This window comes from Oncorhynchus masou, chromosome 31 (assembly GCF_036934945.1).
Source record: "Oncorhynchus masou masou isolate Uvic2021 chromosome 31, UVic_Omas_1.1, whole genome shotgun sequence".
Classification (NCBI taxonomy): domain Eukaryota; kingdom Metazoa; phylum Chordata; class Actinopteri; order Salmoniformes; family Salmonidae; genus Oncorhynchus; species Oncorhynchus masou.
In genome coordinates, this window is record NC_088242.1 from 7,768,308 (window position 1) to 7,781,772 (window position 13,465).

At 44.6% G+C, this 13,465-nt stretch overlaps 1 protein-coding gene across 1 annotated transcript in view; it reads right to left on the minus strand.

The window, feature by feature from the left end:
• The window catches only part of LOC135523386 (histone acetyltransferase KAT6B-like), a 105,222-nt gene that overhangs the window by 22,512 nt on the left and 69,245 nt on the right, over positions 1 to 13,465 (minus strand). Inside the window, exon 12 of the mRNA XM_064950024.1 lies at positions 12,082 to 12,175. Coding sequence (XP_064806096.1) covers positions 12,082 to 12,175 — 94 coding nt within the window. The remainder of the gene's footprint in view (positions 1 to 12,081; positions 12,176 to 13,465) is intronic.

The following is a 13,465-nucleotide window of genomic DNA, read 5'->3' on the forward strand; positions in this document are numbered from 1 at the left end:
TGATCCACCTTTTGACTAGATAGCCACTAAAACACATTAATTAAAAAAATTGTGTTTCAAGAAACCCTTGTTCCCTGTTTGCTCAGAAAAAGATGTATACTTGACATGATGTTTTGCTAGATGACCTGAGCTAACTGCCACTTCTGTGGTGAGGTGGACAATAATGAGGAAGACGCTACCTGGGTAATTTCTTGTTCACTAAAAGGCACATTTTTACGAGTACGAATTTGTATAAGTAGTAATATTTCTAGAGGTAGTATTATCCACTTTGTTGTCTGATAATGAAATAATTGTAAAGCAAGAAAATGTATTTAATGTGGTAAATATATGAACATTTTTCATCATAAATTTCAGATTGGTTGTGACCGCGTTGGTTCCACCAGTCCGGTACCATCCTATCATTGGAGGATTATGTTATTATTATTAGATAGCGGTAGGTAGCGCAGACAGATTATAACATAATATAACATAATAACATAAGCGCTACCTGTGAGGACGAGGTTAGGCTTGAGGTCCAGGCGACGGTATCACCTGGAAAACTAAATGTTCAATCGAGCTGTTGCAGCTTTCCAATTTATTTATGTTATTTATTGTCTTTTATTTGTGATTTATTGTCATATTATATCTTATTATGCAAATATATACATTTGTATTTCCTATTTAATGTTTGTTAACAAACTTACCTTTCTATTTTTGTGTGACAATATTTGTGTATTATTTTTATTTTCTTAAACATTAGAAAAGGTTTCTAAAATACATGTTTATGTTTCTTTATACTCTAATTTTACTTTCTGTATTACACTCTACTGGTCAACATGAGCTACCAAAATGATTATGAAGCGTGCCAGGCCTTGCAGTCCTAAAATAGAAGGTGGGAGGAGAATTTCGGCAGGCAAGAAAATAGCCTTGCCCCCCCTTCTAATTTTGTGGCTCGAGTCAAAAACTTTCTATAGAGCAAACTTCACATCAGGATAGACAACCGGAACGAATAATTAATAAGATAATACACTTGAAACAAATAGCCAGACTGAAAACTGCAGACATTACTAACATCTCCCTGCGATCAAACCGTCATAAAAAAGTTTTTTTTTTAAATGAAACGCAGCCTAAAGTGATCAGAAATCTCAAGCAAGTCGCAGCAATGAAGAATTGAGTGTGTGCACGTTCACGTGAAGGGGGATTCTGACAGGGGGTAGCTTTTCGGCATAACACCGGAACCTATTTCAGTCCAAGTCAAGCACTGAAATAGGACTGGCCTATTTCATGACATTTCCAATTGATCAGAGCATTTTTCCCTTTCACGCTCTGTGGTTATCGAAAGGGAGAGCGCTCAAAAGATTTTTTCAAATGCGTTGCGGAACTAGTTAAATTCTCAATGGATGGAAAAACAGACTTTGTTTGCTTGCTGTTTTGAGGTGAAGAAAACATTACTTTGAGAAGCTCCACAGGTCATTAGTGGTGGTGCCTATCAGGAATACTATCAGATCTACAAATGAGCACATTTATAAGCCTACATTTGTGGCTGAGGATGCTGGCGTGGTGGCTGTGGAGGTGGAGGGTGGTGGCTGAGGAGGTGGAGGATGTTGGCGTGGTGGCTGTGGAGGTGGAGGATGCTGGCGTGGTGGCTGAGGAGGTGGAGGGTGGTGGCTGAGGAGGTGGAGGATGTTGGCGTGGTGGCTGTGGAGGTGGAGGGTGCTGGTGTGGTGGCTGAGGAGGTGGAGGGTGGTGGCTGAGGAGGTGGAGGATGTTGGCGTGGTGGCTGTGGAGGTGGAGGGTGCTGGTGTGGTGGCTGAGGAGGTGGAGGGTGGTGGCTGAGGAGGTGGAGGATGCTGGCGTGGTGGCTGTGGAGGTGGAGGGTGGTGGTGTGGTGGCTGAGGAGGTGGAGGGTGGTGGCTGAGGAGGTGGAGGATGTTGGCGTGGTGGCTGTGGAGGTGGAGGGTGCTGGTGTGGTGGCTGAGGAGGTGGAGGGTGGTGGCTGAGGAGGTGGAGGATGCTGGCGTGGTGGCTGTGGAGGTGGAGGGTGGTGGTGTGGTGGCTGAGGAGGTGGAGGGTGGTGGCTGAGGAGGTGGAGGATGCTGGCGTGGTGGCTGTGGAGGTGGAGGGTGCTGGTGTGGTGGCTGAGGAGGTGGAGGATGTTGGCGTGGTGGCTGAGGAGGTGGAGGGTGCTGGTGTGGTGGCTGAGGAGGTGGAGGATGTTGGCGTGGTGGCTGTGGAGGTGGAGGGTGCTGGTGTGGTGGCTGAGGAGGTGGAGGGTGGTGGCTGAGGAGGTGGAGGATGTTGGCATGGTGGCTGTGGAGGTGGATGGTGCTGGTGTGGTGGCTGAGGAGGTGGAGGGTGGTGGCTGAGGAGGTGGAGGATGCTGGCATGGTGGCTGTGGAGGTGGAGGGTGCTGGTGTGGTGGCTGAGGAGGTGGAGGGTGGTGGCTGAGGAGGTGGAGGATGTTGGCGTGGTGGCTGTGGAGGTGGAGGGTGCTGGTGTGGTGGCTGAGGAGGTGGAGGGTGGTGGCTGAGGAGGTGGAGGATGTTGGCGTGGTGGCTGTGGAGGGTGCTGGTGTGGTGGCTGAGGAGGTGGAGGGTGGTGGCTGAGGAGGTGGAGGATGTTGGCGTGGTGGCTGTGGAGGTGGAGGGTGCTGGTGTGGTGGCTGAGGAGGTGGAGGGTGGTGGCTGAGGAGGTGGAGGATGTTGGCGTGGTGGCTGTGGAGGTGGAGGATGTTGGTGTGGTGGCTGAGGAGGTGGAGGATGCTGGCGTGGTGGCTGAGGTAGCCTATAGGCCTTTTTCTATGCCTGCACGTCCTTGCTCAACATTGACACGAGCACTTCAAACAAAAGACAATGACTAAATTGACAAAACTCGTAACTGGAAAGGAAATAAATCAAAACTTGTTTCTCACAAGTGTGGCATAGGTTGTGCACTCTGCAAACAATGTGTCCAGTCTGATAATGTGAACGGGATGACTGGAATAATAATATTGAATGCAATTAAAATAAATTACCGTGACCAAAGTAACAAATATTGTAGATTCTAAATTATAGGAATTAACGGTAAATGTAAGACTGGTGATATAGGCATTGGGGAATTGATATACACTAACAATCAAACTCAAACAATTCATATAAAACAATGAATGTGTACTAATTGTTGGGAGAGAACACATTCTGGAGAGAGACATTGTGTATCTGGGTGCGAGGACAATCAGACGTCTGGGAGGAGTAAGGCGATGCGGTACGGAGCTACAGAACCAGTCAAACGTTTGAGCACACCTACTCATTCAAGGGTTTTGCTTTATTTTGACTATTTTCTACATTGTAGAATAATAGTGAAGACATCAAGACTATGAAATAACACATATGGAATCACGTAGTAAGCAAAAAAGCTTTAAACAAAACAAAATATATTTTATATTCTTTTAAGTAGCCATCCTTTGCCTTGATGACAGTTTTGCACACACTTGGCATTCTCTCAACCAGCTTCACCTGTAATGTTTTTCCAACAGTCTTGAAGGAGTTTCCACATATGCTGAGCACTTGTTGGCTGCTTTTCCTTCACTCTGCGGTCCAACTCATCCCAAACCATCTCAATTGGGTTGAGGTCCGGTGAATGTGGAGGCCAGGTCATCTGATGCAGCACTCGATCACTCTCCTTGGTCAAATAGCCCTTACACAGCCTGGAGGTGTGTTTTGGGTCATTGTCCTGTTGAAAAACAAATGATAGTCCAACTAAGCGCAAACCAGATGGGATGGCGTATCGCTGCAGAATGCTGTGGAAGCCATGCTGGTTAAGTGTGCCTTGAATTCTAAATAAATCATAGACAGACAGTGTCACCAGCAAAGCAACCCCACACCTCCTCCTCCATGCTTCACAGTGGGAACTACACATGCGGAGATCTGTTCACCTACTCCACGTCTCACAAAGATCAAAAATCACAAAAATCTCAAATTTGGACTCCACTGGTCTAATGTCCATTGCTCTTGTTTCTTCGTCAAAGCAAGTCTCATCTTACTATTGGTGTCCTTTAGTAGTGGTGAAGGCCTGATTCACACAGTCTCCTCTGAACAGTTGATGTTGAAATGTGTCTGTTACTTGAACTCTGCAAAGCATTTATTTGGGCTGCAATTTCTGAGGCTGGTAACTCTAATGAACTTATCCTCTGCAGCACAGGCAACTCTGGGTCTTCCTTTCCTGTGGTGGTCCTTATGAGAGACAGTTTCATCATAGCACTTTTTAATTGTTATAATTTTTTTAAATGTTAAGAACAAATTCTTATTTATAATGACGGCCTAGGAACAGTGCCTTGTTCAGGGGCAGAATGACAGATTTTTACATCGTCAGCTCGGGGATTCGATCTCAGGGGATTCGATCTAGCAACCTTTCTGTTACTGGCCCAATGCTTAATGGTTTTTGCGACTACACTTGAAGAAACTTTCAAAGTTCTAGAAATTTTCCGCATTGAATGATCTTGATGTCTTGAAGTAATGATGGACTGTCGTTTCTCTTTGTTCATATAAGCTGTTCTTGCCATAATATGGACTTGGTCTTTTACCAAATAGGGCTATCTTCTGTATACGCACCCCTACCTTGTCACAACACAACTGATTAGCTCAAACGCATTAAGGAAAGAAATTCCACAAATTAACTTTTAACAAGGCACACCTGTTAATTGAAATGGAAGTCAGGTGACTACCTCATGAAGCTGGTAGGGAGAATGCCAAGAGTGCGCAAAGCTGTCATCAAGGCAAAGGTTGGCTAAGAATCTAAAATATATTTGGATTTGTTTTACCCTTTTTGGTTACTACACGATTCCATATGTGTTATTTCATAGTGTTGATGTCTTCACTACTATTCTACAATGTAAAAAATAGTCAAAATGAAGGAAAACCCTTGAATGAGTAGGTGTGTTCAAACTTCTGACTGGTTCTGTATTTGTTACAGACTAAAGAAATCTCTGTCGACCAACAGCCTAACAACCAAACAATTGACCAGTCAACTAATTGGGGGCGGTCCTACATAATAGCAAGGTAGGACTGATGGTTTGGTTAGCTAAACTAGCAAGTCTGTTTGGTTACCAAGGCAACTATTGTCTAGTGGTAAAAGTACTAAATTATAGCCATGGTATAAAAAGGAACTTGGGGCTCCATCAGATCCATCAGATCCTCCTCTCCACCCTCTCCGAGTTGGGCATCTCCGGCGCGGCCCACGCTTGGATTGCGTCCTACCTGACAGGTCGCTCCTACCAGGTGGCGTGGCGAGAATCTGTCTCCTCGCCACGCGCTCTCACCACTGGTGTCCCCCAGGGCTCTGTTCTAGGCCCTCTCCAATTCTCGCTATACACCAAGTCACTTGGCTCTGTCATAACCTCACATGGTCTCTCCTATCATTGCTATGCAGACGACACACAATTAATCTTCTCCTTTCCCCCTTCTGATGACCAGGTGGCGAATCGCATCTCTGCATGTCTGGCAGACATATCAGTGTGGATGACGGATCACCACCTCAAGCTGAACCTCGGCAAGACGGAGCTGCTCTTCCTCCCGGGGAAGGACTGCCCGTTCCATGATCTCGCCATCACGGTTGACAACTCCATTGTGTCCTCCTCCCAGAGCGCTAAGAACCTTGGCGTGATCCTGGACAACACCCTGTCGTTCTCAACTAACATCAAGGCGGTGGCTCTATAACATCAAGGTTCATGCTCTACAACACCCGCAGAGTACGACCCTGCCTCACACAGGAAGCGGCGCAGGTCCTAATCCAGGCACTTGTCATCTCCCGTCTGGATTACTGCAACTCGCTGTTGGCTGGGCTCCCTCCCTGTGAATGATGCCTGTCCATTAAACCCTTACAACTCATCCAGAACGCCGCAGCCCGTCTGGTGTTCAACCTTCCCAAGTTCTCTCACGTCACCCCGCTCCTCCGCTCTCTCCACTGGCTTCCAGTTGAAGCTCGCATCCGCTACAAGACCATGGTGCTTGCCTACGGAGCTGTGAGGGGAACGGCACCGCAGTACCTCCAGGCTCTGATCAGGCCCTACACCCAAACAAGGGCACTGCGTTCATCCACCTCTGGCCTGCTCGCCTCCCTACCACTGAGGAAGTACAGTTCCCGCTCAGCCCAGTCAAAACTGTTCGCTGCTCTGGCCCCCCAATGGTGGAACAAACTCCCTCACGACGCCAGGACAGCGGAGTCAATCACCACCTTCCGGAGACACCTGAAATCCCACCTCTTTAAGGAATACCTAGGATAGGATAAAGTAATCCTTCTCACCATTCACCAATTTGTAAGTCGCTCTGGATAAGAGCGTCTGCCAAATGACTTAAATGTAAATGTAATGTAAATGTAAAATGGGGCTCCATGTTCTGTGGAAAATATTGTCACTCTGTGGAAGGTTAGTTCCACTCAGTTAGCGCATCGTGGAACACACCTATGGAACGCACAGCCCCTCGATTATTATCCCATACATAAATGGGCTGATTATGTAATTAAAAATGATCTCAAGTCAGATCTCAAGTCTCCAACAGTAGGTAACCTAACAAGATATTCAAATGAAACAATACTGTGTTTACATAGACAACCCAATTGAGATAATGTTGTATACTTTCGATGCCAGGATGTGATACTAATTTGAGCCTTTCTTCTATTGGGGAAGAGAATCCTACACAACTGTACATTAGATGATGCACTCTCAGTAGGAGGAGCCTAGTGTGCCATTATTTGATGCTTACTGCATTAGTATTAGTACACAGTATATGCAGTTTAAATAAGTAGTAGACACGCCAGATTTGGGGACACAATACCATTTTGAGAGAAAGCAGGTTACTATGTAACCTAAAAAGACAAAAACACATGTTAGCCAGAGATCTAGCATCGTACGGTGTGAGGATACACCTCCCAGTATCTCCTCCAGTATCTAACATCGTACGGTGTGAGGATACACCTCCCAGTATCTCCTCCAGTATCTAACATCGTACGGTGTGAGGATACACCTCCCAGTATCTCCTCCAGTATCTAACATCGTACGGTGTGAGGATACACCTCCCAGTATCTAACATCGAACGGTGTGAGGATACACCTCCCAGTATCTAACATCGTACGGTGTGAGGATACACCTCCCAGTATCTCCTCCAGTATCTAACATCGTACGGTGCTAGCCAGAGATCTAACATCGTACGGTGTGAGGATACACCTCCCAGTATCTCCTCCAGTATCTAGCATCGTACGGTGTGAGGATACACCTCCCAGTATCTCCTCCAGTATCTAACATCGTACGGTGCTAGCCAGAGATCTAACATCGTACGGTGTGAGGATACACCTCCCAGTATCTCCTCCAGTATCTAACATCGTACGGTGTGAGGATACACCTCCCAGTATCTCCTCCAGTATCTAACATCGTACGGTGTGAGGATACACCTCCCAGTATCTCCTCCAGTATCTAGCATCGTACGGTGTGAGGATACACCTCCCAGTATCTCCTCCAGTATCTAACATCGTACAGTGCTAGCCAGAGATCTAACATCGTACGGTGTGAGGATACACCTCCCAGTATCTCCTCCAGTATCTAACATCGTACGGTGTGAGGATACACCTCCCAGTATCTCCTCCAGTATCTAACATCGTACGGTGTGAGGATACACCTCCCAGTATCTCCTCCAGTATCTAGCATCGTACGGTGTGAGGATACACCTCCCAGTATCTCCTCCAGTATCTAACATCGTACGGTGTGAGGATACACCTCCCAGTATCTCCTCCAGTATCTAGCATCGTACGGTGTGAGGATACACCTCCCAGTATCTCCTACAGTATCTAGCATCGAACGGTGTGAGGATACACCTCCCAGTATCTAACATCGTACGGTGTGAGGATACACCTCCCAGTATCTCCTCCAGTATCTAACATCGTACGGTGTGAGGATACACCTCCCAGTATCTCCTCCAGTATCTAGCATCGTACGGTGTGAGGATACACCTCCCAGTATCTCCTCCAGTATCTAACATCGTACGGTGTGAGGATACACCTCCCAGTATCTCCTCCAGTATCTAACATCGTACGGTGCTAGCCAGAGATCTAACATCGTACGGTGTGAGGATACACCTCCCAGTATCTCCTCCAGTATCTAGCATCGTACGGTGTGAGGATACACCTCCCAGTATCTCCTCCAGTATCTAACATCGTACGGTGCTAGCCAGAGATCTAACATCGTACGGTGTGAGGATACACCTCCCAGTATCTCCTCCAGTATCTAGCATCGTACGGTGTGAGGATACACCTCCCAGTATCTCCTCCAGTATCTAACATCGTACGGTGCTAGCCAGAGATCTAACATCGTACGGTGTGAGGATACACCTCCCAGTATCTCCTCCAGTATCTAGCATCGTACGGTGTGAGGATACACCTCCCAGTATCTCCTCCAGTATCTAACATCGTACGGTGCTAGCCAGAGATCTAACATCGTACGGTGTGAGGATACACCTTCCAGTATCTCCTCCAGTATCTAACATCGTACGGTGTGAGGATACACCTCCCAGTATCTCCTCCAGTATCTAACATCGTACGGTGTGAGGATACACCTCCCAGTATCTCCTCCAGTATCTAACATCGTACGGTGCTAGCCAGAGATCTAACATCGTACGGTGTGAGGATACACCTTCCAGTATCTCCTCCAGTATCTAACATCGTACGGTGTGAGGATACACCTCCCAGTATCTCCTCCAGTATCTAACATCGTACGGTGTGAGGATACACCTCCCAGTATCTCCTCCAGTATCTAACATCGTACGGTGCTAGCCAGAGATCTAACATCGTACGGTGTGAGGATACACCTTCCAGTATCTCCTCCAGTATCTAACATCGTACGGTGTGAGGATACACCTCCCAGTATCTCCTCCAGTATCTAACATCGTACGGTGTGAGGATACACCTCCCAGTATCTCCTCCAGTATCTAACATCGTACGGTGCTAGCCAGAGATCTAACATCGTACGGTGTGAGGATACACCTTCCAGTATCTCCTCCAGTATCTAACATCGTACGGTGTGAGGATACACCTCCCAGTATCTCCTCCAGTATCTAACATCGTACGGTGTGAGGATACACCTCCCAGTATCTCCTCCAGTATCTAACATCGTACGGTGCTAGCCAGAGATGTAGCATCGTACGGTGTGAGGATACACCTCTCAGTATCTCCTCCAGTATCTAACATCGTACGGTGCTAGCCAGAGATGTAGCATCGTACGGTGTGAGGATACACCTCTCAGTATCTCCTCCAGTATCTAACATCGTACGGTGCTAGCCAGAGATGTAGCATCGTACGGTGTGAGGATACACCTCTCAGTATCTCCTCCAGTATCTAACATCGTACGGTGCTAGCCAGAGATGTAGCATCGTACGGTGTGAGGATACACCTCTCAGTATCTCCTCCAGTATCTAACATCGTACGGTGCTAGCCAGAGATCTAGCATCGTACGGTGTGAGGATACACCTCCCAGTATCTCCTCCAGTATCTAACATCGTACGGTGCTAGCCAGAGATGTAGCATGGTACGGTGTGAGGATACACCTCTCAGTATCTCCTCCAGTATCTAACATCGTACGGTGCTAGCCAGAGATCTAGCATCGTACGGTGTGAGGATACACCTCCCAGTATCTCCTCCAGTATCTAACATCGTACGGTGTGAGGATACACCTCCCAGTATCTCCTCCAGTATCTAACATCGTACGGTGCTAGCCAGAGATGTAGCATCGTACGGTGTGAGGATACACCTCCCAGTATCTCCTCCAGTATCTAACATCGTACGGTGCTAGCCAGAGACAGCTGCATGTCTTAGATTTCATTTCAATCTCCGTCAAAAACGGCATTCATAAGATGACGTGCATCCTGTGTTGGGTAGCAGATCCATTTTCACCTTCAAACAGTAGAAAGGGAGGCAATCAGTTTCCCTCTCCTTCAACCTCTGTCAGCTATGATACATGCTGCCAAGGGCAACAAAAGGAGATGGAGAGGAAGGGGGAGAGGAGAAGAGGGGGGAAAGGAAACACAGAACAAATGGAGGAGAAGCAGCTGGATGTCATTTCTCACAAAAGGCTGCACTTATTAGAGATGAAGAGAGAGAGAGAAAAAAAAAAAAAAACGTAAAAAAGGTAGCGGTGTCTGTATGTAATTTGTTTTAGAGCTGTTCTGTCAAGGGTCATCCATTACAAGCAGCTTGAAATTAATGAATGTCTTTTAATGTGTGCACCCACGACCAGGAACCAAACAAGCACATCTAATCACCAAACACGGAATACATACTATACCAGTCATTATGACAATGTTCATTACCCAAAGCTCAGGAGAAAGAAGAGGATTGTCAATAATTCCCCCCCCCCAAAAAAAAAATATATACTGCTCGAACAGAGTAATAAGTTAAAACACAGAAAATAATATTCTAACACTAACAAGTCATATTTTATTCTGTGTGTTTTACTAAATGCATTTGCTGTGATTTACCATCTGTAAATCGAAACAAAAAGCCTATTCGGAATCCACTGGGGGTAATGATTAGAGAGAGAGATAAATGCATTATTCACGCTGGCAAATGAAGCTAATGCTTTCCCTCTCGCAGTGAAGCTACCTGAGACAAAGTGTTTCTCTCATACCATCCAATAAAAGCAGAACATTTTTAATCTGAACAACTTCCAATTCCACAGTGTACAGTTCAAATGGCACCCTTTTCCCTAGTTAGTGCACTACAGCCCTGTAGGACCCTGGTCAAAAGTAGCGCACTACATAGGGTGACATTTAGGACACATCACATTTTCCAATAAAGCCCTCTTTGAGCTCAGAACTCAGCTGTGTTCAATCTCTTCTTAATCCCTCTCTCCCTGTTATCAACACACTGTCAATATCACACATCCATTCTTTCTCCCTCTCTCTCCAACCAAATGGGCAGGAAATCAAACGCTCCATTACATCGCACGAACATACACACACATACACACACACACGCACGCACACACGCAACACTCCTCCAAAGAGAAAAAAAAGTGTACTAATTAAATAGCTATGACAAACTGTCCAAATCTGGCACCAAAACACAATGCCGTCTCTCGGCAGCAGTTGTTTTTATAAGTACACCAGAACGTCCCGATTATATTATTGAAAACATACTCTTACGCAAGTACACTGAACGAAAATATATATGCAACACGGTCCCATCATGAGTTGAAATAAAAGATCCCAGAAATGTTCCATAACGCACAAAAAGCGTATTTCTCTCAAATGTTGTGCATACATTTGTTTATATCCCTGTTAGTGTGTGTTTCTCTTTTGCCAAGATAATCCATCCACCTGACAGGTGTGGCATATCAAGAAGCTGATTAAACAGCATGCCCATTACACAGGTGCACCTTGTACTGGGAACAATAAAAGGCCACTAAAATGTGTAGTTTTGTCACACAAACACAATGCAACAGATGTCTCAAGTTGAGGGAGTGTGCAATTGTCATGCTGACTTTAGGAATATCCACCAGTGCTGTTGCCAGACAATTGAATGTTAATTTCTCTACCATAAGCCGCCTCCAACTTTGTTTTAGGGAATTTGGCAGGACGTCCAACTGGCCTCACAATCGAAGACCACATGTATGGCGTCATGTTGGCGAGCAGTTTGCTGATGTCAATGTTGTGAACAGAGTGCCCCATGGTGGCGTTAGTGTTATGGTAAGGGCAGGCATAAGCTACAGACAACTAACACAACTGTATTTTATCAATGGCAATTTCAATGCACAGAGATACCATGATGAGATCCTGAGGCCCATTTAGTTTAAGGTATCTGTATTCCCAGTCATGTAAAATCCATAGATTATATGGCCTAATGAATTTAATTCAATTGATAGATTGATTTCCTCATATGAACTGTAATTCAGTAAAATCTTTGAAATTGTTGCGTTTATATTTTTGATCAGTATAAATTGCCTTGATTTACACATTTCAAAGAATTCACAAGCACCTGACTGACACAAATCTATGCCTGAGTAAACATTTTAAAATCAGGCAAGCATTCTAGAATCAAGCTGGCATTGAGTTTTATGTTCTTAGAATGCATTAAGGGACTTACTGAAATCAATGAGGAACCTTCCAAAGCCTTGCCTTTGGTACTGAGGCATGATCATTATACAGGAGACATTGTACTTCTGCTGGCAAAGCTTTTCCTGAGGGAAAGGGAAACAGATCAAGTATGTCAGAGCTCTGCTGAAGCTGGCAATTTACTGCACGTGTCACTGTCCTTGTCTAAAGCACACACGCGCACACACACAATGGTACACACACACGCACGTACATGAACGCGCACAATCCCTTGTGAATACATTTAGCTTTTAAGATGACCAAAATAGTATAGACAGTGTCACTGCATTAATCATGACTAATATAGTATAGACAGTGTCACTGCATTAATCATGACTAATATAGTAAAGACAGTGTCACTGCAATAATCATGACTAATATAGTATAGACAGTGTCACTGCATTAATCATGACTAATATAGTAAAGACAGTGTCACTGCATTAATCATGACTAATATAGTATAGACAGTGTCACTGCATTAATCATGACTAATATAGTAAAGACAGTGTCACTGCATTAATCATGACTAATATAGTATAGACAGTGTCACTGCATTAATCATGACTAATATAGTATAGACAGTGTCACTGCAATAATCATGACTAATATACAGTATAGACAGTGGCACTGCAATAATCATGACTAATATACAGTAGACAGTGTCACTGCATTAATCATGACTAATATAGTAAAGACAGTGTCACTGCAATAATCATGACAAATATAGTAAAGACAGTGTCACTGCATTAATCATGACTAATATAGTAAAGACAGTGTCACTGCATTAATCATGACTAATATAGTAAAGACAGTGTCACTGCAATAATCATGACTAATATAGTAAATACAGTGTCACTGCATTAATCATGACTAATATAGTAAAGACAGTGTCACTGCATTAATCATGACTAATATAGTAAAGACAGTGTCACTGCATTAATCATGACTAATATGGTATAGACAGTGTCACTGCAATAATCATGACTAATATAGTAAAGACAGTGTCACTGCATTAATCATGACTAATATAGTATAGACAGTGTCACTGCAATAATCATGACTAATATAGTAAAGACAGTGTCACTGCAATAATCATGACTAATATAGTATAGACAGTGTCACTGCAATAATCATGACTAATATAGTATAGACAGTGTCACTGCAATAATCATGACTAATATAGTATAGACAGTGTCACTGCATTAATCATGACTAATATAGTAAAGACAGTGTCACTGCAATAATCATGACTAATATAGTATAGACAGTGTCACTGCAATAATCATGACTAATATAGTATAGACAGTGTCACTGCAATAATCATGACTAATACAGTATAGACAGTGTCACTGCATTAATCATGACTAATATAGTAT